Source organism: Neoarius graeffei, chromosome 7 (assembly GCF_027579695.1).
Source record: "Neoarius graeffei isolate fNeoGra1 chromosome 7, fNeoGra1.pri, whole genome shotgun sequence".
Taxonomy (NCBI): Eukaryota; Metazoa; Chordata; class Actinopteri; order Siluriformes; family Ariidae; genus Neoarius; species Neoarius graeffei.
The window spans coordinates 12,646,420-12,672,428 of record NC_083575.1 but is presented as its reverse complement, the minus strand read 5'-3'; the positions used below and the strand labels follow the sequence as shown (position 1 = coordinate 12,672,428).

At 41.8% G+C, this 26,009-nt stretch overlaps 1 protein-coding gene across 2 annotated transcripts in view; it reads left to right on the top strand.

The window, feature by feature from the left end:
* Positions 1-26,009, top strand: part of zbtb8os (zinc finger and BTB domain containing 8 opposite strand) — a 57,582-nt gene that overhangs the window by 13,276 nt on the left and 18,297 nt on the right. For both annotated transcript variants that reach the window (XM_060925306.1, XM_060925307.1), the window contains exons 2-3: positions 17,932-17,956; positions 18,948-19,069. In XM_060925306.1, coding sequence (XP_060781289.1) covers positions 17,932-17,956; positions 18,948-19,069 — 147 coding nt within the window. The remainder of the gene's footprint in view (positions 1-17,931; positions 17,957-18,947; positions 19,070-26,009) is intronic.

Below are 26,009 nucleotides of genomic sequence, written 5' to 3'. Positions count from 1 at the left end.
TCGTTGTTGCAGGCTGCCTTTGAACCAGGGGGGTGTACTTCGAAGGCAGCCTGCAATAGGGGTGTCACGATTCGGTTCGGTTCATCGAAAATCGAATCGGTAGCAGTACGATTCGATTTCGATTTGTCATACTTCAATTTCGATTCGATTCATGAATTACCTTACATCCCAAGGCTCCCAGAACTTCCGGGAGTCTCCTGCATATTGATAGAAGCGAGCAAGAGCGTGCGCGCGCAACATTAAGGTCTGCATCACGCATCTTAGAATGTGCGCGCGCGAGGGAGACTGTGTGCAGTGTTGCCAGATATTGCTGACGTTTTCCATCCCAAAATATGTTCAAAACCCGCCAAAATGCACTTATTAAAACCACCCAATGTGGCAACACTGCCTGTGTGCCTGTTCATGTAGCGCATGCCAGACAAAGAGCATCCTGATTGGGTTACTCAGCAAAATAAGCCAATCAGCTTTCAGTGTGGGTGGGCTTTTATCCCTTTTCTCGAGGACCGACCGGCATAGCAGAGAGAGAGCGCGCGCCCCAAAAAACGAAAGTACAAAACCCACTTCAGCTCAGATTACACAAAAGAATCTCCCTGTCTAATAAGGGTAGAAAATAATGACAGTTTCGCGCGATGTACTGTTTGCAGCAGTGGTTTCAGCATTGCCCATGGTGGCTTAAATGATTTGTAAAGGACATGTTGAGGTGAGGAGTGTCATTTCATGTGCATTATAGGTCTACAACAGGCTGTCATGAAAAGACCAAACTTAGGCCCTGTCCACACGGCAACGGATTCAGGTGACTCCGATACAATTGCTTATCGTTTAGGCCTGGCGTCCACACGGCACCGGCGTTTTGGGTGCCCAAAACACAATCTTTTTGAGAACGGGTTCCAGAGTGGAAAGATCTGGCAACGTTGCCGTTGTGAAGTCGTCTGGATGAGTAAAACGGATTTGTTTACAATGACGTCACAACCACATGACTGTGAGTGCTTCACGCCGGGTAGAAGTGTAACGAATATCACCAGGAAAAAGCCTTACAGAGCACTAGTGAGAGTGAAACACGAGCTTGGATATTATTATTATTATTATTATTATTATTATTATGTTCAGTGTTAGTTCACAGTAGTAATCCAAGAAGCAGAATAGTGACAGTAATAGTGAAGCAAAAACATGCAATTGTACAAACACTGCAGCTCTACAGCAAAATATTCATTTATGAAATGGTCTGATTCTTAACACCAGTAGTGCCAATGATCTTCTCATTGCGATGCGATGCGAGTTGTCAACAAATCCTATAACTTGGTTCATGAAACACGCTTACAAAATATTTTCACTGTGAATATTTATTGTGCAATGGTGCAATCCCGCCAGCAAAAATAGGGAAAAAAAGGAGCAATCTCACCTCTTCAGATGTTGATTTAAGTCAGACAATACATTCCTCAAAAAGGGCGTAGAGGAGCAAATTAATCCAATTTATTCCGGACCATTAAAGACGCTGCCTTCCGCGTAGAATCATACGTCATCCTCGCCGCCATATTGGAGAGGTCAAAGCGGAGAATAAAGATTAGCTGCGTTTAACTGTACCAACAGGTTTACCGTCCAAACGAGATCACATGGGATTACCTTTCACAGGTGAGACTGGAAAAATACTTTTCATTGTATTTGGTCATTATAATGTAATTTTACAAACAGATTTTCCTGACTTTGTGGCTAATATGAAGTCTCGCGCATTATGCGCATGCGTCCTTACTTCTTCTATTGTTCTGGTGTCTCCGAAGGGACCGTCTTACAGCGCCCCTAGAGGTGTGGCATGTGTATTGCATCGTTTTCAGCAAGCGTTGCGTTGCCATATGGACCAGATATTTTACTGATTGTTGCCCATTTGGACGCGATATATTTTTAAATAACATCTCGTTGCCGTAAGAAGGTCCTGGGTTCGAGCCCCAGGGCCGGCGAGGGCCTTTCTGTGTGGAGTTTGCATGTTCTCCCCGTGTCCGCGTGGGTTTCCTCCGGGTGCTCCGGTTTCCCCCACAGTCCAAAGACATGCAGGTTAGGTTAACTGGTGACTCTAAATTGACCGTAGGTGTGAGTGTGAATGGTTGTCTGTGTCTATGTGTCAGCCCTGTGATGACCTGGCGACTTGTCCAGGGTGTACCCCGCTTTTCGCCCGTAGTCAGCTGGGATAGGCTCCAGCTTGCCTGCGACCCTGTAGAAGGATAAAGCGGCTAGAGATAATGAGATGAGATGAGATGAGATCTCGTTGCCGTTGTCGTGTGGATGTAGCCTTATTGAAGATTTCCGTAAAGTAACAATGTATGAATATACATCATGTATATCAAATACACGTCATATATAAGTGTGTATCTTTTTATAAATGAGGTTAGCTTGTCTAATGTAGCATGTTGGGGAGAATCATAGTATCATATCTATATTTCTGATAAAATTTTAGGTATGATACCGTGTATAACTCTCCTACTTATTGCTCATTTCATTATTTTGAGTTAATGTTGACTGTTGAATGAAAATTTTACCTTTGTGTAACAGTTTTCAAATTAAAGTGAAACTAGTCAAAGTACATCATTTCTTACTTGTTTATCAACTTAAAGTGAATCGAATCGAAAAGAATTGAATCGAGTACTAATAATCGATAATCGTATCGAATCGAAGAGTGAGTGAATCGTGACACTCCTAGCCTGCAACAACTAGCTCCATCAGGAGGTCCCCTGAAATGGAAGATGCCCTCAGAGACTGTTATGACATCACGGACTGGGATGTGCTGCTGTTATCAGCGCTCAGTTCAGAAGCCTGCATCTCTGATGGTATGGGGTTGCATTAGTGCGTGTGGCATGGGCAGCTTACACATCTGGAAAGACACCATCAATGCTGAAAGGTATATCCAGGTTCTAGAGCAACATATGCTCCCATCCAGACGACGTCTCTTTCAGGGAAGAACTTGCATTTTCCAACATGACAATGCCAAACTAAATACTGCATCAATTACAGCATCATGGCTGCGTAGAAGAAGGGTCCGGGTACTGAACTGGCCAGCCTGCAGTCCAGATCTTTCACCCATAGAAAACATTTGGCGCATCATAAAACGGAAGATACGACAAAAAAGACCTAAGACAGTTGAGCAACTAGAATCCTACATTAGACAAGAATGGGTTAACATTCCTATCCCTAAACTTGAGCAACTTGTCTCCTCAGTCCCCAGACGTTTACAGACTGTTGTAAAGAGAAAAGGGGATATGTCTCAGTGGTAAACATGGCCTTGTCCCAACTTTTTTGAGATGTGTTGTTGTCATGAAATTTAAATTCACCTAATTTTTCTCTTTAAATGATACATTTTCTCAGTTTAAACATTTGATATGTCATCTATGTTCTATTCTGAATAAAATATGGAATTTTGAAACTTCCACATCCATTGTATTCTGTTTTTATTTACAATTTGTACTTTGTCCCAACTTTTTTGGAATCGGGGTTGTACAACATAGACATTACACAATATAAATATGCAATCTGCAATATATATATATATATATATATATATATATATATATATATATATATATATATACACGCACTTGTCCATTATGCTATTAACACTATAAACAGTACACAATATGAAAAAAAATACACATTACACAGGTAATGTACAGAGAGTACATTATCTGTGTAATGTGTATTTTTATATATACTGTAAATATGGCAGTGCAAGCAGAAGGTACAAGAGTGTAATGGCAAGGATGGTTCAAGTCAGTCATTTATGAGGGTGATGGCACGGGGAAAGAAGTTGCTCTTTCGTCTGGTGGTTCTGGTTCACAGTGCTCTGTAGCACCTGTTGGAGGGGAGGAGTTGGAATAGGTTGTGTCCAGGGTGTGAAGAATCCTTCACGATTTTCTCTGCCCGCTTCCTGGTTTGTGAAATGTACAAATTCTGGAGGCTGGGCAGGGGAGCCCCAGTGAGCCTTTCTGCTGACCTTACTGTTTGCTGCAGTCTGTTCCTGTCTTGTTTTGTAGCTGCTCTGAACCAGACTGTGATTGAGGTGCACAAAATGGATTCGATGACAGCGGTGTAGAACTCTGTCTGCAGCTTCTGCGACAGACCATACTTTCTGAGTTGCTGCAGAAAGTACATCCTCTGCTGGGCTTTTTTAAGGATGGTGTTGATGTTGGAGTCCCATTTCAAGTCTTGTGAGATGGTAGTTCCCAGGAACTTGAAGGTCTCCACTGTTGACACAGGACTGTTGGATATTGTGAGGGGGAGCATTGTAGAGGGGTGTCTCCTGAAGTCCACTATCATCTAGACAGGAGTGGGAGACTCCATCTGGGCCTGGTGCTTTCCTGATTTTCTGACTCTGGGAGAGCCGTCTCACATCCACTTCACACCCTGAGTGCGGTCTTGGCGTCAGGGGAGGAGGGGGGGGTTACCAGGGGTGTGACTTGGGCTGTCGTCGATGGGCTGGAGTGGGTGAGGGTGTGAAACTGTTCCTCTCAAACCTGCAGTAGAAGGCATTCAAGATATCGGTCTTTGTTTGCCTCAGCGGGGGTATGGTATGGTCTCCTGTAGCTGATGATGTCTTGCAGGCCTCTCCACACTGATGCAGGGTCATTGGCTGAAAATGTTTTTCAGCTTTTCAGTGTAGCTTCTCTTCGCCCCTCTGATTTCCTTAGTGTGTTTCTGGCCCGCTTGTACAGGGCCCTGTCCCCACTTCCTGTGCTCACTCTAGGACCCAAATTGTTTTAGCGAAAAGTGCTAAAGACTCAAATTTTTCTTTAGCAATTTGCAATTTCGCTTAGCAAGAAATGCTAAAAGAACAATTTTCTTTTTAGCAAAGTAATTTTTTTTTTTGCAAGATATGTTTGATAGAAATTTAATGTTCAACAGGGGAACTACATGGTTTGGCTGATAAATTGCTCCTGGTGTGTTATCAAAGCTTTCATCCCTGCTCCAAATGGATGGTTATTGGCTTCTCATGGATTTTCAACCAGTCAGGAACAAGTTCATCACGCAGAGGTTCTATTATACAGTGCACTAAGCATCTATGAGCAAAGGGAACATCTGGGAATAGTGAAACTATTTTCTCTTGTCTAACTGTACTCAAAGCTAAGACATGTAGTAGAGAACTCCATCGTTTACTTTTAAATGTTTGTTCAACTTCATACTGAAACGCCTGTCTCATATCTCTTCCGTTGAGTGCGTCATCCCCAAGAAGATAGTTTAGCAGTATGTTTTTTGGCACACGTAACATATCTGCACAGTAAATGAGATGACGGTGGTTGAAGTAATCTTCTGTGTGACTGGATAGTTCGATAGCACACTCCTTCCGCAGACGAGAAGCGAGCGAGTCATCGCCTGCAACAATTAGGAAACTCATTTGAGAGCTGAACTACAATTTGATTCAATATATCAAATTTGACACGTTAGACTAAGTATATGTCAGTAGTTATACTGACAAAGCAGAATAATCACATAAACCTGTTGTATAAGAGTACTACAAGATGGCAACACATTTCTTTGGGCCAGTGTTCAGAAAATCTGAGCTTTGAAAACTTGAACATGTTCGCTGTTAATGTGCAATATGGTCCATAACCAGTATATTTAGGAACAATTGTCTTGTGGCCTATTATCATTAATACATATTTTACCCGCATTTAATTATCCACAGCTCAGTGTCTCATGAGATGTGAGCTTTTTTTTAATTTATACCATCTACTGTGATAGGTAGTACCTTTTATAGACAGGGACAGGCTGTTGAACAGGCAATTCCCATCACCAAGTGTTTGGATCGCACTCAGATTGCTGTTTTTGACATTTGGACAGGGTGAATCTGGGGGAATGAGGGCTGTGGAGAATTCATCAACTCGCATCTTGCAAGGACTACTCAGACTGGCCTGTGTGTGTGTGTGTGTGTGTGTGTGTGTGTGTTTGTGTTTGTTTAGGGGGAGGGGGGTGTCTTTATGGGTAGGATGAAGGGAGCTCAGGGAGTTAAAATCAATGGTTGTTTCTTATAAATTAATCTCATAACCCAAATATAATGATATTCATCATTAATTTCTCAAATGAAATACTTGCAGTCAAAACTTTGAACCATGTGCGTCAAAACGCTCTGAAAACAAGGTACACTTGGTCGATATATCCTGGTTCATCTGTGAGTTCTTCCAAAGTTCTGTCAGGGTTGATATTATGTAGAAAATGCGTCTTTAGAATGGTTATATCGTGTTTTTATCCCTAACTGAGAAAGCTAACAGAATATTCTACGTTCTCACTTTTTAGATAAGTTTTTGTCATACATAAAGTCGGATAATTTATTTTAAACAAACCTCGCTATAATCTTGTTCACTAATGAGCGAGAATTGCCGACATCAGCGCAACTTAGAAATTGATCATTTTATATGTAAGGTCCGATTTGCGGTCAACCAATAAGAAGCTTCGAAACTCGGGGGCGTTGGTTATAAATCAAAACATCGAAGATGGACACAAAAGGTGGTACTGTTTATCTTGAGAAATCGCAATTGTTTGATGGATTTTCCTTAAACTTTAAATGACTTTCGCATAAAATGCGAATACAGATGATTTTCTTTTCGCAAATTGGAATAAAACTTCGCAATTTGCGGATGTGCGAGCGGCTAGCGTGAGCCCAGCTAGGATGTCACAGTGTCTGTCAGTTCGTCCAGGTTGTCAGTTGCAGCTTCAAAAACACTCCAGTCAGTACAGTTGAAACAGTCTTGCAGCTTGTGTTTTGCGCCTCTGGTCTATTTCTTCACAGTTTTTACCACCGGTTTTGCAGATTTTAATTTCTGCCTGTAGGTTGAGATTAGATGGACTAAGCAGTGATCAGAGAGCCCCAAAGCTGCACGGGGAACAGAGTAATATGCATTCTTTAGAGTTGTGTAGCAGTGATCCAGGATGCTATTATCCCTGGTGGGACAATTAATATGCTGTATATATTTTGGTAGTTCATGATTTATGGTGGCACGGTGGTGTAGTGGTTAGCATGGTCGCCTCACAGCAAGAAGGTTCCGGGTTCGAACCCAGCGGCCGGTGAGGGCCTTTCTGTGTGGAGCATGTTCTCCACGTGTCTGCGTGGGTTTCCTCCGGGTGCTACGGTTTCCCCCACAGTCCAGAGACATGCGGTTAGGTTGACATGGGGCGGCCTTGGGCTGAGGTGCCCTTGAGCAAGGTACCTGACCCCTGACTGCTCCCCGAGTGCTCTGGTGTGGCTGCCCACTGCTCTGAGTGTGTGCGTGTGTTCACTGCTTCAGATGGGTTAAATGCAGAGGATGAATTTCACTATGCTTGAAGTGTGCATGTGACGAATAAAGGTTTCTTAGTTCTTAATTTTGCCCTGTTAAAGTCCCCAAGAATCACAAAAAGTGCATCTGTGTATTTTTGTTCCTAGCTGGCTTGCTGATCAGCCAGGATTTGCAAAGCATTATCTATATTAGCCTGGAGTGGAATGTAAATACCAACTAGGAGAACTCCCGCGATGAATAAAACAGCTTGCAATGTCGGAACAGCATCTCCAAATTTGGGCTGCAGTATTTACTAAGCACTGTGGCATCTGTATACTAGCTGTCTTTTTTGATGTAGAAGCAAATTCCACTGCCTCTCTTTTTCCCCAACAGCTCTGCTACACGAGCCGCTTGGTATAAGTGAAAACCCGGGATAGTAAATCACTGTCAGGGACTGAGTCACTAAACCAGGTCTCAGTGAAACAGAGGGCAGCAGAACATGCAAAGTCCTTGTTCGTTCCATTGAGAAGAAACAGTGCATCCATTTTGTTGGGCAGGGAGCGAAGATTCACCAGGTGGTTCTAAATCAGAATTACTTTATCTATTTGAATTTCCCTGAAGGGAAATTCAAATTTGCTGCCAAGCTCCTGAATCAGAGAAGTAGTAAACGTGTCTAAAAATAGAAGATAAAATCGTCTGAAAAAAAAGAATAAATAAAATAACCCTGTATACGAAGTTTCACGAGTGCACCAGCCCGCTTACTCCGTCTGCGTCTCCTCCATGTCCTTATAGAGAGCCGCTCCTCCAACTAAAATTTCCTTAAGAAAACTTCCCATGTTTTGTGAAAATAGGTGAAAAGTTATCTGGAGTGAACTGCCTAATGTTAAGCAGTTCTTCTCTGGTGTAAGAGGTTGGGTTTGAATAGCGGGACATACAGAGAATAAACAAAAAATAAATTAAATGTGAGAGAGCACAGTGCTGAGGCTGCCATCCGCGGCGCCATCTTGGATTAAAAGAAACTCCTTTAACACTGACTCCAAATTCTGTCCTTTTAGGGTGTTTTCACACCTGGTCCCCTTTAAAGGAATCAGACTCAGTCCTCTTTAAGTGGACCAAAAAGTGGACCAACAGAAAAAGAACTCAGTTCTTTTTGTGTTCACACTGTGAATTTATTACAAAGAGGACTGGGTTCTCTTTCTGGTCCAGTTAAGCTTTGATGGGGCCTCAGTCCTCTTTCTGTTCACACCAGGTCCTCTAGAGCCCTCAGACCCCCAGTGCACGGAATTCTGGGTAATTTTCTCTTGAATCAAAATGTCTGCTGCCATGCTTGCCCTGCTGTATTCTTTGATCAAAATAGTGCGGATTAAGGAAAATAAATTTATTATATTGTGTGTGTGTGTGTGTGTGTGTGTGTGTATGTATATATATATACACACACACAGTCCCCTCCAAAAGTATTGGAACGGCAAGGTCAATTTCTTTTTTTTTTTTTGTACACTGAAGACATTTGGGTTTCAGATCAAAAGATGAATATGAGACAAAAGTTCAGAATTCCAGCTTTTATTTCATGGTATTTACATCTAGATGTGTTAAACAACTCAGGACAGAGCACCTTTTCTTTGAACCCACCCACTTTTCAAGTGAGCAAAAGTATTGGAACATGTGACTGATGGGTGTTTCTAGTTGCTCAGGTGTTGCCTTTTAGATTGATTGCTGAAACTTTAAATAGTTCTTGTTTTTGGCTTTCACCTGTGAAAACTGTATTTGCTGCTAAGCAAACATGAAGACCAGAGAGCTGTCAATGGGAGAAAAGCAAACCATTTTGAAGCTGAGAGAAGAGGGAAAATCGATCAGAGCTATTGCACAAACATTGGGCATAGCTAGTACAACAATTTGGAATGCACTGAAGAAAGAAACTACTGGTGTACTGAGCAACAAACATCGAACAGGTCGGCCAAGGGTAACAACAGCAGTTGATGACAGAAACGTGAGAGCTGTGAAGAAACACCCAAAGACAACAGTCAGTGACATCACTGCCAAACTCCACAAGGCAGGGGTGAAGGTATCACAATCATAGGCGCCAACTTCATGTCAACATTGGGGGGTCAGAATTATGTTCTTGCACTGTGACGTCATGACATCGGCAGTGTATGTAGTTGAATATGAAAGACTCAGTTGTAAGTCATTTTCATTCATTACTATTCACCATTGCAAGTGTGAAGCGCCCATTTTAACGATAACTTATTATGATGCATTAAAAAAATCTCACGACTTTAAACATTGTATGAAACACAATTTATTCAATAAACAAATTTACTTTCATGCAATTTTCTTTGAGATGAATTCGGCAGACAACTGTACATGAATGTAGTTTCTGTTAAGAGTTAATGGATATGACAAAGTTAATTTTAATCTTACTTACAAACTTTAACAACACATCTCTTTCATGGCCACGGAAATTAACAAGTAGGCAGTGAGAAAATCATATTCATGAACATGAGAAAATCATATTCACCCTAATAGCCCATCAGCCCTAAAACTTCGCAAAAACATCACTCCTTCTGTCACAAGCGCTGAACTCATTGGTAATTTTTTTCAAATCAATGTGGTCTGTATGTTCCTTGTGTGTGTAAAGAACAGCCAAGTAATTCAGTCTCGGAGCAGTCATGGTGCTCCGCAGGTAGGTCTTAAGTCTGCGCAAAGCACTAAAGGACGTGTAAATTTTGCGTAGTGCAACCTGTCAATCACTCACTGCCAACCATTGGAATATTGCAAGCGGAAAAGGGGGCGGGTCATGTCCGATTATAACATTTTAGGTGATGTTTCTATAGATTACTTATTTTGCATTCAAAGCTAGGCTATTATTTGTTTAGGTGGTTTCAATCGTCAGTTAACATGAGTTAATCTGTACTGTTTACTACTTTTGTCATTATTGGGGTGTTTTTGCCCCCCCCAACTTTATCTTTGGGGGGTCAAAAAGGTCCGTGCCCCCCGCAGATGGCGCCAGTGATCACAATCCACTGTTCGAAGAAGACTTTGAGAGAAGAAATATAGAGGCCATACCACAAGATGCAAACCACTCATCAGCAAAAAGAATCAGAAGGCTAGATTGGATTTTGCAAAGAAGTACAGAGATCAGCCACAAAAGTTTTGGGACAAAGTTTTATGGACTGATGAGACCAAGATTAACCTCTACCAAAGTGATGGAAAGGCCAAAGTATGGAGAAAGAAAGGATCTGCTTATGATCCAAAACATACAAGCTCATCTGTGAAGCATGGTGGAGGTAATGTCATGGCTTGGGCTTGCATGGCTGCTTCTGGAACGGGCTCACTAGTCTTTATTGATGATGTAACTCATGATGGTAGCAGCAGAATGAATTCTGAAGTCTACAAAACCATTTTGTCTGGCAATTTACAGAAAAATGCATCCAAACTAATTGGGAGAAGCTTCATCATGCAACAAGACAATGACCCAAAACACACTGCCAACACAACAAAGGACTTCATCAGGGGGAAAAAGTGGAAGGTCTTGGACTGGCCAAGTCAATCACCGGACCTTAACCCAATAGAGCATGCATTTTACCTCTTGAAGAGGAGACTGAAGGGAGAAACCCCCAGAAACAAACAACAACTGAAAGAGGCTGCAGTAAAGGCCTGGAACAGCATTTCAAATGAAGAATGTAACAGGTGAAGTCAATGGGTCGCAGGCTCAATGCAGTTATTGCAAGTAAGGGTTATGCCACCAAATATTAAATGTTATTCACTTGAAGTTAATTTAATAATGTCTGTTCCAATACTTTTGCTCACTTGAAAAGTGGGTGGGTTCAAAGAAAAGGTGCTCTGTCCTGAGTTGTTTAACACATCTAGATGTAAATACCATGAAATAAAAGCTGGAATTCTGAACTTTTGTCTCATATTCATCTTTTGATCTGAAACCCAAATGTCTTCAGTGTACAAAAAAAAAAAAGGAATTGACCTTGCCGTTCCAATACTTTTGGAGGGGACTGTGTAAATTTAAACATGTATATAAATATATTAATATTTTATATAATATGTATTATGTATGTTTAAATTTGTTTATATATAAAATAATATATTATATATATATATGTATATATATAAATAAATAAATATAGTTATATTATTGTGGCCAACTCATCAGTCAGTAAGTTCAGAGAACTGTAAAGCGGCTGTGGTAAGTTGCAAAAGGAAGTTGAGTTTCCCTGCTACAGTCACGTGACCAACTACGGCAAATGAAGAAGGTTTAAACTACAGTGAAAAAGGCGAAGTGAACCCGGTGCGCTTTTTGTTCACAATGCGCAGATTAGGCGAACCGTACCGTTGATTTTTAGCGAACCGTACTGAGACCACCTCCTGAGGTGGTCTCAGTTCGGTTCGCTTTAAAGGGGTCTGAGTACGGTTGGAGTGTTCACATATGCGCAAAAAATGCTGAGTCATCGATCTGAGTTCGGTTAGATGGCTGAAAGGGACCAAGTGTGAAAACACCCTTAAACACTTTATTGCGTGGCACATTGTTGAATCTGGTCAGTGACTGAATCATGATCCTACAGAATGTAATGGTTTGGCATGGCATTCTGAGTCATGAGTTTGAGTTGTAGGGATGGGCTGCCATGCCGTAGCCATAGTAACCAATTCCCTTTCACTGTACAGCATTGAACACACCAATCCCTGTACTCGATGCCATGTTCTATCTCCGCCCATTCTTCTGACTCCCTGTAATGGTATTGGATACAAACATGATACCGGATACCAAATGCAGTGACTGTGCTTAAAACCCGCGGTGAAATTGAAATTCGGTCTCTCTGGCGGTGGGTTTCCATGCGTGAAAGAGATGCCGTTGCATCTGTGCTACAAAGGACAAAGAACGAGCTATTGATACCGGATCTTTAGCCAAAGTTCAATGTATTTGATCTTCGCATAGTTGCAATAATAATTGAATCGGTTAGTTACTGCAGCCCACACAGTATTTTAAAGAGAAAAGGTGACTGGATCCCTTTTCCCTTTCACAACGTCGACGAACTACAAACAAGATTCCTTCCAGATCATCAGACGACCGACGGGACACCGAAGCTCTTCAGCTGACAAGCTGTGAAAGTAAAAGGAACAGAACTGTTTTCTCCCTGGACCTGTCTTCGGATAACAGACGGCGCACTTTCAGTCGCCAAGCAAGAGCGATCTCAAGTAAGGCTGGCATCTGGGCAATTGTTAGTCTTAGTTGTGGCTAGTTAATGTGAAGAGTGTTTGTTTATTTGAATTCATTCACGGTTTAAATGTATGCATTTTGATTCACATGAAAGTTGGTCTTAGACCGCGTGTTGTTTGATTTGCTTTGTTTACTTTCTGTATTTAGTTAGATCGTGCATGCGTTCTCTCTCTCTCTCTCGAACGCCCTCCATTGCACTACACCCCTCAACATTGGGATTTCAGGAGTAGCTAAGGGTTGAGTAGAAGTTGGGTTTAAGGCCTAGCTGAGACTAGTTTTTAAACTACAGATCCTTTGTGTTTCTCTCTCCCTCGTGCGCTCTCCTTGTTGCCCATCCCCTTTTAGGCGAGGCCTAGCACAAGCTGGGCTCACGCTAGCCGCTCGCACATCCGCAAATTGCAAAGTTTTATTCCAATTTGCGAAAAGAAAATAATCTGTATTCGCATTTTATGCGAAAGTCATTTAAAGTTTAAGCAAAATCCATCAAACAATTGCGATTTCTCAAGATAAACAGTACCTTTCGTGTCCATCTTCGATGTTTTGATTTATAACCAACGCCCCCAAGTTTCGAAGCTTCTTATTGGTTGACCACAAATTACGTCTTCCAATAGCATCGGACCTTACATATAAAATGATCAATTTCCAAGTTGCGCTGATAATGTCGGCAATTCTCGCTCATTAGTGAACAAGAAGTCCTCTCCTACTCCCGCACCAGCATCTTTTATCAGCCACCTACAATGCAGCCATCAGCATTCTGATTCGGATTCTGTGATGATCCATGAGAGGATAAATACTTGATACTCCCTATTAGTCAGACAGGACTGAGGAAGCCTTTCAGACGAGAGGCGAAATGTCTTGAAGAATCTTCAAGCAAGTCCAGTTGCTCTCTTCTACCACCCACAGTTTACTATGTACCTGGATGACTGAGTATCTTCACAGATATGTTTCTACGCACTTTGGGATGAGATCCCTTCGACTGGTGCGGGAGTAGGAGAGGACTTCCAGAAAACTGGCAGACATCTTAGCCAGAGAGGATCGTTCATTTTTGTCAACCTGGAACAACCATCACTGAACAGAGGTGGGTGTCTAAGACATCTTTTATCAGCCACCTACAATGCAGCCATCAGCATTCTGATTCGGATTCTATGATGATCCATGAGAGGATAAATACTTGATACTCCCTATTAGTCAGACAGAACTGAGGAAGCCTTTCAGACGAGAGGCGAAATGTCTTCAAGAATCTTCAAGCAAGTCCAGTTGCTCTTTTCTACCAACCACAGATGGTTATGGACCATATTACACATTAACAGCAAACATGTTCAAGTTTTCAAAGCTCAGATTTTCTGAACACTGGCCCAAAGAAATGTGTTGCCATCTTGTAGTACTCTTATACAACAGGTTTATGTGATTATTCTGCTTTGTCAGTATAACTACTGACATATATTTAGTCTGACATGTAAAATTTGATATATTGAATCAAATTGTAGTTCAGCTCTCAAATGAGTTTCCTAATTGTTGCAGGCGATGACTCGCTCGCTTCTTGTCTGCAGAAGGAGTGTGCTATCGAACTATCCAGTCACACAGAAGATTACTTCAACCACCCTCATCCCATTTACTGTGCAGATATGTTACGTGTGCCAAAAAACATACTGCTAAACTATCTTCTTGGGGATGACGCACTCAACGGAAGAGATATGAGACAGACGTTTCAGTATGAAGTTGAACAAACATTTAAAAGTAAACGATGGAGTTCTCTACTACATGTCTTAGCTTTGAGTACAGTTAGACAAGAGAAAATAGTTTCACTATTCTCAGATGTTCCCTTTGCTCATAGATGCTTAGTGCACTGTATAATAGAACCTCTGCGTGATGAACTTGTTCCTGACTGGTTGAAAATCCATGAGAAGCCAATAACCATCCTTTGGAGCAGGGATGGAAGCTTCGATAACACACCAGGAGCAATTTATCAGCCAAACCATGTAGTTCCCCTGTTGAACATTTAAATTTCTGTCAAACATGTCTTGCAAAATAAGAAGCTTGGCTCCCGGTCATGGTGACAGTTCACAGCCACAAAAGAAAATAAATGTTTTTTTCAAACCAGCAACAACAAAGCAACCAGTTCGATCTCCATCCGTCATGGCCTCAGACCAACCTGGCAGCGCTTCCTCGCCCGCCGACCCATATCAGCCATCCGTCATCCTGGAACAGCCTCCCATCACCACAGAGGAGTCCCCTCCAACCTCGGACCAGCCTACCAGTACTCCCACAACCTCAGGTCAGGTGCCCACCACGTCAGTACGTACTACCTCAGACCAGCCTACCAGTGCTCCCAAGTCAATGCTGCTATTGTGGCTTTGGAAAGCATGCAGACAAGTCATGGTCCATATACAAAGAAAATCATGGATATACTTCCCAGCACACCTGATGACTGTGGGTATGTGATTTATGAAGGCCATGACATCAAGGATAAACCTACTTGCTGTGCCAAGTTTCAGGAGGCTGCCCATGCATTCATAGACCAGGTGGTGGCAAGACTCAGCGGTTCTTTTCAGACCATGATGTCATGACAAATTTCGAACCTCAACTCCAAACAGTTTTGTGCTTTTGACTAAAGCCGAGGCCACGCTCAGAATCGAGGCCCTTTGTTCCAAATATGAACATTTCATTGACGGAGAGGCTGCTATGGCAGAGTGGATCCTGTTCCAACACGTGATTCAGCTGCCATTGTATAAAAAACTGGTTCTCAGTGGATGTTTAGAGCACATTTTGCATCCCAACTTAGACACCTACCCGAACTTGGGAAGACTTGCGGCAATTGGGGTCAGCTTGCCAGTGACCTCAGTTAATTGTGAACGTGGCATCTCTGGCTATAATACCATAAAAACAGATGGGCGTAATATGCTATCAGTACAACACATGGACAGTCTCTTACGGTTGTTTCTGGAGGCGCCAGGCCTAGAACAGTTTGACTTCATTAGGGCATTCTACTTATGGTTGAATGAGAGAGAGCGAAGAAGTTTCGCCTCTATCATCAAGGGTGCTAAAGTTTCAGAGTGAAGATTTATCTTTGACTCTCCATTCTTTATATTGTTCTATTAATTATTTTTCCAGTTCTTGTGTTACAGGGCTGTACACTAACATTGAATCACTGGCCACTGGCAAGTATTTGTTCCCATAGGCCAGGGGTGTCCAAACTGATCCATAAAGGGCCATGTGGCTGCAGGTTTTCATTCCAGCCATGCAGCAGCACACTTGATTTGGCTTATTCAATCAACTAACACACCCACCCTTTAATCAAGGGTGGGTGTGGCTGCAAGTATTTGACTGTGTGAAGACAGTTCAGTTGATTGAATGAGCCAAGTGTGCTGCTGCATGGCAAGGTGTGCTGCTGCATGGCTGGAATGAAAACCTGCAGCCACACGGCCCTTTATGGATCAGTTTGGACACCCCTGCCATAGGCAAATGAATCTCAGGTTGAGTTCAAACCAAATGAATGAAAATTTTTGTGAAAACAGTGCTGATGGAAAATCAATTGAGTTATGATAGGGATTCTTTGTTCTAACTGCATATAACCAACCACCTGTTGAGTAATATTGTTGAGCAGCAAGGGAATTTTTCTTTCAACTTGCCCGGCATGGCTAGTGACGTATGAAGCTTAGTGTAGAGCCCTGGTTTGCTGCTAAATTTCAGCATTACATACTCTAGTCTGTTTTGGGTTGCTGGTCACTGTGAGGAGAAAATGACTATTCTTGAATAGTCATCTGAGTATTACATATTAAAAATCATCTCAATATCAGTTTTAAGAGTTTTTTTTTCATTGGCTTGCGATCCTGCCTGGAACCCCCAGCTTGTGCCATACTCACAAGTTCTGGTTAATAGCCCAGGCAGCAATGTATGAAATCAAAGATTTATCACACCCATAGGTGTGATAAATCCCTGATAGAGTTGGAAGCCACTCACCATGCAGTTATGTTACACAGCCAGACAGCATACTACAGAGGGTGACTAAGGGCTAAAAGGTGCATAGATAGCAAAGAATGCAAAGCACATCACACCAGATGTTAGATATAATTATAATGAAAAATACGGACTCCGTAAACCAGATTAAGCGGGTTAAATTAAACACACAATTTCATTACATATATACAGTTGATGAAATGATCAAAATAAGAGGATTCAAGAATAAATAAGCATGCTATGAACATAAATCAAGAACATGGAAAGACAAAGGCAGGAAACAAGCTTGCAAACACTATTGAAACATCAACAAACTACAATAACAATTCATTTTTCAATATTATGTCAGTGCAAGAAACATTTAGAAGTATAACATATCTTGCTAAAAAAAATTACTTGGCTAAAAAGAAAATTGTTCTTTTAGCATTTCTTGCTAAGCGAAATTGCTGAAGAAAAATTTGAGTCTTTAGCACTTTTCGCTAAAACAATTTGGGTCCTAGAGTGAGCACAGACAAGGCTCGCGCATTCATTCACATACTCTCACACATACGCACTCTCACATAGACACACACAAACATGTGATTTCCCTCTCACATTTTAACATCCACTCGCCCCTACACTGTAAACTTGCATATAGCTTATTACTTCTGATCACCATTAGTGCCTTAGTTATCATCATATACACTACTGATTATTACCTGTATACATCGTATCACCGTTTATATTGAATTATTCCTTGGTTGCTATTGTTGCTATATCTGATCAGTATTAGTTTGCTAATTCGTGTCAGCTATTTCAATAAATGGTATCTTTGGAATAAACTGTGTCCTGTCTATTGCTACAACATTCACTGAGTGCCAACCTCTGCCAAACAAGTATTCTAATTGCCTTAGCCCATTTGGTTGTTATATGAATGTTATAGATCTAGAGTAAACGTATTACATTAGAGCTACAATACTCACTAAAACTATAGCAACATCACCACTAAGTTATTCCATTGATTTTAATAGTTTAGCTATAAACTATTAGACACTTGAATTAACAATTTAATTAATTTGAGACTGATCCCTTTTTACATGAGACTGATTTTGATAAGCATATTGCACCTACAGAGTAATGGCGTTCTGAGTTAGCTATTGTGTTTATAAAATTGCCATTGTGGCTCACTTGATGGCAATTATTATCTATTTTGTTCTCGTAATTTCTAAAAGGTCTTTTTTAAAATTCTCTGCATTAAAGCTTTTCCCAGGTCAAACCCCATTTGAAGTTTTTATATAATTTTATTGTATTTAAAAGACTTTCCTTTGGAATGTTTAAGATCACTATCTATTTAAGTCTCCTAGTCTACAGAAACACTGTTTGGGCTAAATGACTCTTGTGCATTTCTTCAGAGTCGTTTCTGGCATACCTTTTTGCACTAAAAATGGTAATGTATACCATTTTAATTCAATATAAAAAAGAAAAAAGTGAATAATGTGTAGTAATAAACGTATGTCTGTTTGTTTTTCCCATTTTTAGATCTGGACCACACTGCAGATGTCCAGTAAGTGAACATTTCCAGGCTGCTAGCTTCTGCAAAGAATCAAGTCTTATCACAATAATATCATGATGGAGGTTTGCTAAGAAACTTTCCTGAAAATAATAGTGGTGTTTTGTTGTGGTGTTTTTTTTTTTTTTTTTTAAATAAAACTGAAAACTGAGGTCAGTGATGCTGAATGTCTACTGAAATCAGTTATTTAAAACTGAAATGGAGGAAAGCTAATAAAGTCTGTCAGGGTTGTTTCTCTGTCAGGTAAACTTTTCATGTCCACAGTAGTCCAAAAATCAAGCCTCCGATTTTTGTGTTTCTCTGCTGCCAAAAATGACCTTTTTGAGATGGAAATGAACTGCGCAGAATTTCTCAGCTACAGGTCGTGTACTGGGCGTTACTTGTGGTGAGAAAACGGCATATAGCGTATTTCTAAAACTGACCACCTTTCTTGTAGTCCACAAAAGTAAGGGATACAAAGTGAAAACTGTTGAAATGGATGTGATTTTGAAGTACAGAGTTTATAGGGCTGGTGTGTCCCTGTAAAATAAGGTTGAAGAAACTCCAGCATATTTCTAATGGACCTAGGAGTTAGTTGGTGTTATCCAAAAAAAACCAACCATGACTGGGAAACAGCCCGTGAAGATATTAAAGTTTCAGGACAAACATTTAACATCGAATCAGGTTTCAATTATTCAAAAAATAACTAACATATTTTAGAAAATAAAGATACGATACTCAAGATGGAGCAGATACGTTTATTATCACAATTTTTCAGGAACTGATTCAAAACAAACCGTTGAAGCTCCTAAGATAATCCTAAGGTACAGGTATGGCCATTTCCAGTCATCCTTCAATTTAATGACTTGATTTGATTTCAGAATTCGAAATTGATAGATTTAGTGATGAGACTTAAAGTAACTCGCTCCAGACATTTCTATTAGTTTGGACTAGCGTCTGTTTTACCTCCTTGGCTAACAGGGTCTGTGTGCTGTGTGTGTTTCAGGCTGCATTCTTGGGGGGACTCATTGGAGGAGGCGTTTGAGCAGTGTGCCATGGCCATGTTTGGCTATATGACCGATACGGAGACGGTAGAACCCATCGATACTATAGAAGTTGAATCAGAAGGTGAGATGGTGAATCTGATAGGATTTTCTTTGGAAACCATGACAAATAGAAAGATTATGCAAAGTCATAACAAAAACATGTACTTGGATGGAACTAAAGATACTAGAGATGAGCTCAGAGTTAGCCAAAGCTCAGTAGCTCATATGATCTGTAATTTATTATCAGAGGAGGGGACGGATTTGGACATCAATTCAGTCAGTGTCTGACAAGGAAGTGGTGGTAACCCCGACTGCTCTGACTTGTAGTGCTACTCCTCCGTTCTGAACATAGCTGGAGGTTTATGAATGATATGCACCAGCTGCGCTAAACTGAATAGATAAGAGTTCAAGCATAGTTATATCTGGGTTTTTTGTTTTGTTTTGTTTTTTAAAAGTAAATAGTTCTTGAAGATGGAATGACTAAACCTGGGAAACTGAATGCTCTTTAAGAAATTCTATTTCAGCAGACGTGTCAAGGTCTGGTCTGAAATGACAGCAAGATGTGATCGTTTCATCGTCCAAATAATGCAGGCAAGGTAATGCCGTCTTTGAGTCCCAAAGAAACAGACAATGTTTCTCAAGGAAGGTTAATAATAAGTACAGTGAAATTTAATTCCAAAATTAACGGCCAGGAGCTGGGATGGGCTCCGGCTTGCCTGCGACCCTGTAGAAGGATAAAGCGGCTAGAGATAATGAGATGAGATGAATGAGATGAGTTGAGGGTGTGTGTTATATCATGGGACAAAATATGTACAAGCAGCATCCACGACAGTATATAAGCTGTGTATACATGTCGCTATAAAGTTGACAGTTTTCAGTCAGACAAGTGTAGCTCAGGAATACTATCAGCGTATATAAGTTTTTCATAATGTTTGGGCTTCGTTTACACTCATCACCATTTTTTTTTAGGATTTACATGTTCACTGGAGTATATTTTATGAAAGTTTTCTTCCCTTGAAGTACAGAAATCAGTATTAAGTAAAATAACGTCATGTTATTTAGAAAGCTAAGCTTTAAAATCCCACCAAAATGCCCTATTTGGATGGAATTACTTGTACTTTTCCTGTCACTCTTTGCTGACTTAAATTTTTCCCAGTGTCTATACAGGAAGGAGTCAGTAGAGGAGTTCAATGTCTCCAAAGGAGTCAGTAGAAGAGTTCACTTTCCCAGCAGTGTATTATCTTCTCATGAAGTGTGAGAGGATGTCATGGTTTAGTGCCAGCCCTTTCCTGATTTAACATCTGTTAAAACAAAGTAAACGTGTGAAAGGAACTGCAGAAATCTTGACCCCTTTGTGTCCGTGGGTTGTTTTGAAGCAAGAATTATCTCTCAAAGTACATCTCTGAGCCAGACTCGGGTTTTTGGATGGAGTCGGTTCTCACAGCCATGTTTGCCTCAGGCTTTTTGGCTCAGCCTTTGACTGAAGCCTATAGAGGCACCTGTCTGTATGCGTGTGTTTAACTGAGTTAAGAGCGTGTTTAAGAATGTAATTGACGTGCCAGCCTCAGGTACCAATTCCACAGTCGCGGTGTGGCACCACTTGCGTACTGACTATGTAAGTGCCATGTTACATAACCTCAGTTCGCGATGTAATCCTCCTGAGTGGTCTAGAGCAGTGGTTTTCAAAGTGGGGGCCGCGGCACCCTGGGGGGCCACCAGGGGGTGCTAGGGGGGCCTCAGAAAGTTGGAGGGACAGTAACAAAAAAATTGCAAAAAATATATATACTTTTTTAAAAATAATTATTATTAAATATATTGTAATTAGTTTTTTTAATCATTATTATAAAATATAATTATTAATAATAATGCATCATATCGAAACGTTGTTTGCCATGCTCATCTCTCCGATTGCCTGTGACATTGCGGTTTGCGCCATTTATCAAGCTGCTTTGCTCCTCAAGCTAGCGTATTGCTAGCGCAAAATGGACAGGTTTTTGAAGAAGAGACCGAAGGAACAAACCAACAGCCCTGCTGTGGAGAACACTGCTGCGAAAAAAAACTAAGAAGTCCTGGCCAACTAAAATCCGAAAATATGAGGCAGCATACATTAAGTATGGCTTTACAGCCATACAGAAAAATGGCCATGATTGCCCGAAATACATCCTCTGTCTGGAGACCCTGTCAAACGAGTGCTTAAAACCTTCGAAACTTCAGTGTCACTTGGTACAAAAACATCCGACAGATGCCGAAAAACCAGTAGATTTCTTCAGATGCAAAGAATAGCATTTGTTCAGGTAATCTGCTGCATTCACCCAGCATGCTACTGTCCCCGAGCGGGCCCTGAAGGCATCATTTTTAGCCTTGTACCACATTGCTCATGCTAAGAAACCTCACTCAATTGGAGAAGATTTGATTTTACCAGCCACCAAAGACATTGTCCGATAATTGCTTGGTGAGGATGCTGCCAAAAAAAAAATCGACGCTGTCCCACTCTCTGATAACACCGTGAGCCGATGGATTGGTGACATGGCTCAAGACGTATCTGCTCAGCTGTTGGAGCAGGTGAGAGCCAGCGAATACTTCGCACTTCAGCTGGATGAGAGCACAGATTTATCCAATGAGGCCCAACTGCTTGTGTACATCAGATTTATTTTACAGGAAAGATTTGTGGAGGAAATACTATTTTGTAAAGCACTTGAAAGAAGAACTACTGGGAAAGACATTTTTCAAGTTTTGGACGTTGTGTGTGGGGGTGTTCGGACGGAGCCGCGGCAATGACTGGGAAGATCAGTGGAGTGACCGCTCTCATTAAGCAGAAGGCCCCGCATGTAGTGGCCACACACTGCATGCTCCATCGCGAGGCACTGGTCGCAAAAAGGATGGATAACGAGTTGAATCAAGTACTGCAGGAGGTTATACAGTTTATTGTTCAGTGCGATTATGCTGTCGGTAATCGACCCTTAGCTCGATTACCAACAGCAGCTCGATTTGGATGTGCATGTAAACGTACTGAGTGACACCTTAGATGAGCTTTTCATCCACGAGAGGATAAATACCTGATGCTCCCTACCAGTCAGACAGAACTGAAGAAGCCTTTCGGATGAGAGGTGAAACGTCAAGAATCTTCAAGCAAGTCCAGTTGCTCTTTTTTACCACCCACATTTTGACTAATAGGGAGTATCAGGTATTTATCCTCTCGTGGATGAAAAACAATCCTAAGGTGTCATTGAGTCATCCTGTTGGTGTGGGTCACTGGGAGCTGGGTGTGAACGGCCTCGAGAGTCGTTAGGGTGATCAATGGATTGCTGGTTCTCTCTTTCCACCAAAGCAGTTCCAGGGCTGGTTCAGGGCCAGTGCTTAGTTTGGAACCGGGTTTTCTGTTTCCACTGACAAAGAACTGGCTCTGGGGCCAGAAAAACCGGTTCCAGGCTAGCACCAACTCTCTGCTGGGCCAGAGGAAAGAACCGCTTATGTCAGCAGGGGGGCGGAGTTGTTAAGACCGACAACAATAACAAGACCGCGAAAGATCGCCATTTTTAAGCGACGAGAAGCAGCAGCTTTACAAACGCGAAGTCACCCATTATTATTATTGTTGTTGTTGCTGCTGCTTCTTCCGTGTTGTTTTTGCTTCGATATTCGCGCCAAGGTTTATGCAATCGTAGCGACGTAACTGACGTATACAGCGACGTAATGACGTGTCTTCTCTTAGCACCGCGAGCGATGGAAAAGCAAGCTGGTTCTCAGCTGGCTCGCAAGTTGAACGAGTTGTGAACCAGCACCAGCACTGGCCCCGAACCAGCCCTGGAACTGATTTGGTGGAAAAGGGGTATCTGTCCTCCTGTGAGTCACTGAAAACAGCTGGGTTTTGGTGTGCATTCAGTTGTCTGGGAAGTGTGCTAAGGACTGCATTGTAGGTGACTGATAAATGATGTCTTAGACCCCCACCTCTGTTCAGTGATGGCCGTTCCAGGTTGACAAAAATGGCTTCTTTAACTCCTCGCTCATACCAATGATCCTCTCTGGCTAAAATGCATACGTTGCAATCCTGAAATGAGTGTCCTTTGTTGTTAAGATGAAGGTAGACAGCAGAGTCCTGGCCTGAAGAACTGGCTCTCCTGTGTTGAGCCATGCACCTGTGAAACGGTTGTTTTGTTTCCCCAACTAAATTGCATACACTACGTTGTCCTGTTTGTGTCTGGCTATTCTGTTTTTAGGGTGGACCAGTTTCTGCTTTGGAAAGGACAGAATAGCCAGACACAAACAGGACAACGTAGTGTATGCAATTCAATTGGGGAAACAAAACAACCGCTTCACAGGTGCATGGTAGAGGTCTGCGCGGGTCGGATTTTTCAGTCCCGCTCCCGCCCGCGCCCGCATTGTGCAGTCCCACTCCCGCCCGCGCCCGCAAAGAATTATGATTTTTAGTCCCGCTCCCGCCCGCGCCCACAAAAAAATTATGATTTTCAGTCCCGCTCCCACCCGCGCCTGCCATATTTTGTCCTGCTCCCGCCCGCAAATCCCGCATGATGCAGACATTCGCGTTATTTCTCAGGAAAGTTCTTGTCTTGACACAGCGTGATGGTGCCCCGCCCCCTACTTTGAGTGGATTTGAGCATAAATATCTACAGCTCACGTTTGTTATTGTTTACCTTGTTTCTGAATTCAGCATGTAGTATTTCTAATAATAATAATTAGTGCTGTCAAACGATTAAAATATTTAATCGCAAATCGCACATTTTTATCACATGAGAAACCATTGTAATTCTCTGATCAGCATAAAAAAGTGAATGGGCTTGCTTTGTACCAATGTTTTTGTTTTTTGTTTTTATTGCAAAGCAGAGCTAGTAAAAGAAGTGAATTGATTTACTGCTTGCATTAGTCTACAACTTTAATCACAGAGACATGTTACACAGTGACGGTAGGCTTGACTCAGTGCTATCCCAGAAATCCTTCCTGTAATATGCAAATTTGGGCGCCTCTGATTGGACAGCCAAATTTGCATATTACAGGAAGGATTTCTGGGATAGCATTGAGTCAAGCCTACCGTCACTGTGTAACCTGTCTCTCTGATTAGAGTTGTAGACTAACGCAAGCAGTAAATCACTTCACTCATGGTTCTCTTGCTAGCTGGGTGTGAACTGCGAGTCATTAGAGTGATCAAAGAATTTCCCCTTAGGGTGATCAATGGCAAGTTTAAGATGCCATTTCTCACTCAATCTGGCAATCTGACTTTCTCTGCAAATTTAGGCATCTTAAAGTGTTTTTATTAATGCCAAATAAAATATCCAGCACAAATTATATATGATAGACATAAATTAATAATTTATAAATTTTATTTCAAGCACGTTTTTAGTTAGCGGGACTGCAGCTTGTCACCGCTCCCACCCGCGCCGCATATGTGCACTCCCACTCCCGCCCGCGCGCGCATATGTGCACTTCCGGTCCCACCTGCGCCCGCAATGAGCTTTCAAAATTTGTCCTGCTCCGCACTGCTTTGCGGCGGGTCCCGCGGGAGTGCAGGGCTCTAGTGCATGGCTCAACACAGGAGAGCCAGTTCCTCAGGCCAGGACTCTGCTGTCTATCTTCATCTTAATCTTAAAGGACACTCATTTCAGGATTGCAACGTACGCATTTTAGCCAGAGAGGATCGTTGGTATGAGCGAGGAGTTAAAGAAGCCATTTTTGTCAACCTGAAACGGCCATCATTGTACAGAGGTGGGGGTCTAAGACATCATTTATCAGCCACCTACAATGCAGTCCTTGGCACACTTCCCAGACAACTGAATGCACACCAAAACCCAGCTGTTTTCAGTGACTCACAGGAGGACAGAGAGAACCAGCAATCCATTGATCACCCTAACGGGCAATCCATTGATCACCCTAACGACTCTCGAGACCGTTAACACCCAGCCTCCAGTGACCCACACCAACAGGATGACTCAACGACACCTTAGGATTGCTTTTCATCCACGAGAGGATAAATACCTGATACTCCCTATTAGGCCCTGTCCACACGACAACAGATTCAGGTGAATCTGATAAAATTTATCATCGTTTCGGCCTGGCGTCCACACGGCACCGGTGTTTTGGGTGCCCCAAAACGAAATCTTTTGAGAACGGGTTCCAGAGTGGAAAAATCTGGCAACGGAGCCGTTGCGAAGTTGTCTGGATGAGTAGAATGGATTTGTTTACGATGACGTCACAACCACATGACTAGAACAAGCAGCACTCTCGCGTGCATCATTCGTAACAACAGAAATTGAAATTGTTTACACATTAACCTGACTGACCTGCCAGACAGACAATTTACACCTGCTTTGATGAACAGAAAGTCCAGCCTTCCACACAAAGCAACATTTACCTGACTATAATGGAGGCAGAGGGGAAAAGGCTCAGAAGACCCTTCAACAGACTGTTCTGTATGAACCACTGCATTGCATTCACTTTTGTATACAGCTTTTCTTTTAAATAAACAAGTAACTGAACCATTTCTTGAATTTCTTTTTTTTTATTGGATAAGACTGCTTTTCAAAATGTTCACACAATATAAGTTATATAAATTATATAAAAATGCTTTTCAAAATGTTCACACAATAAGAAAATTAAGTTATATAAAACTATGCACACTAATAAAACTAATTTGTACACACAGAAGGCACGATTTCCTCGCGTAGTCGCAGCCATCTTCTTCTTGTTGTTGTGTGTTTGTTCCTGTGAGTGCTTCACGCCGGATAGAAGAAGGGGTTTATGCGTGTAACAGACGTTGCGTTGTGTTGTTCACCAGTCTTTTTATTCTGAAGAAATGAGACACAAATACACTGCTGAGGACGGGCTGCAAACGTCCAGTGGCATTGGCGCTTAAATTTCCAAAATGAACTGAAAGAGGCCAGCGCCTCATTCCCATAACTACCTGTGCTCTTAAAGGGCCAGCGCAGAATTTCCCCACCACTACACACAATGGCAAGTGGAAAAAAATAAACCCGTTACATGCGCATGCGTCCTACTTCTTCTATTGTTCTGGT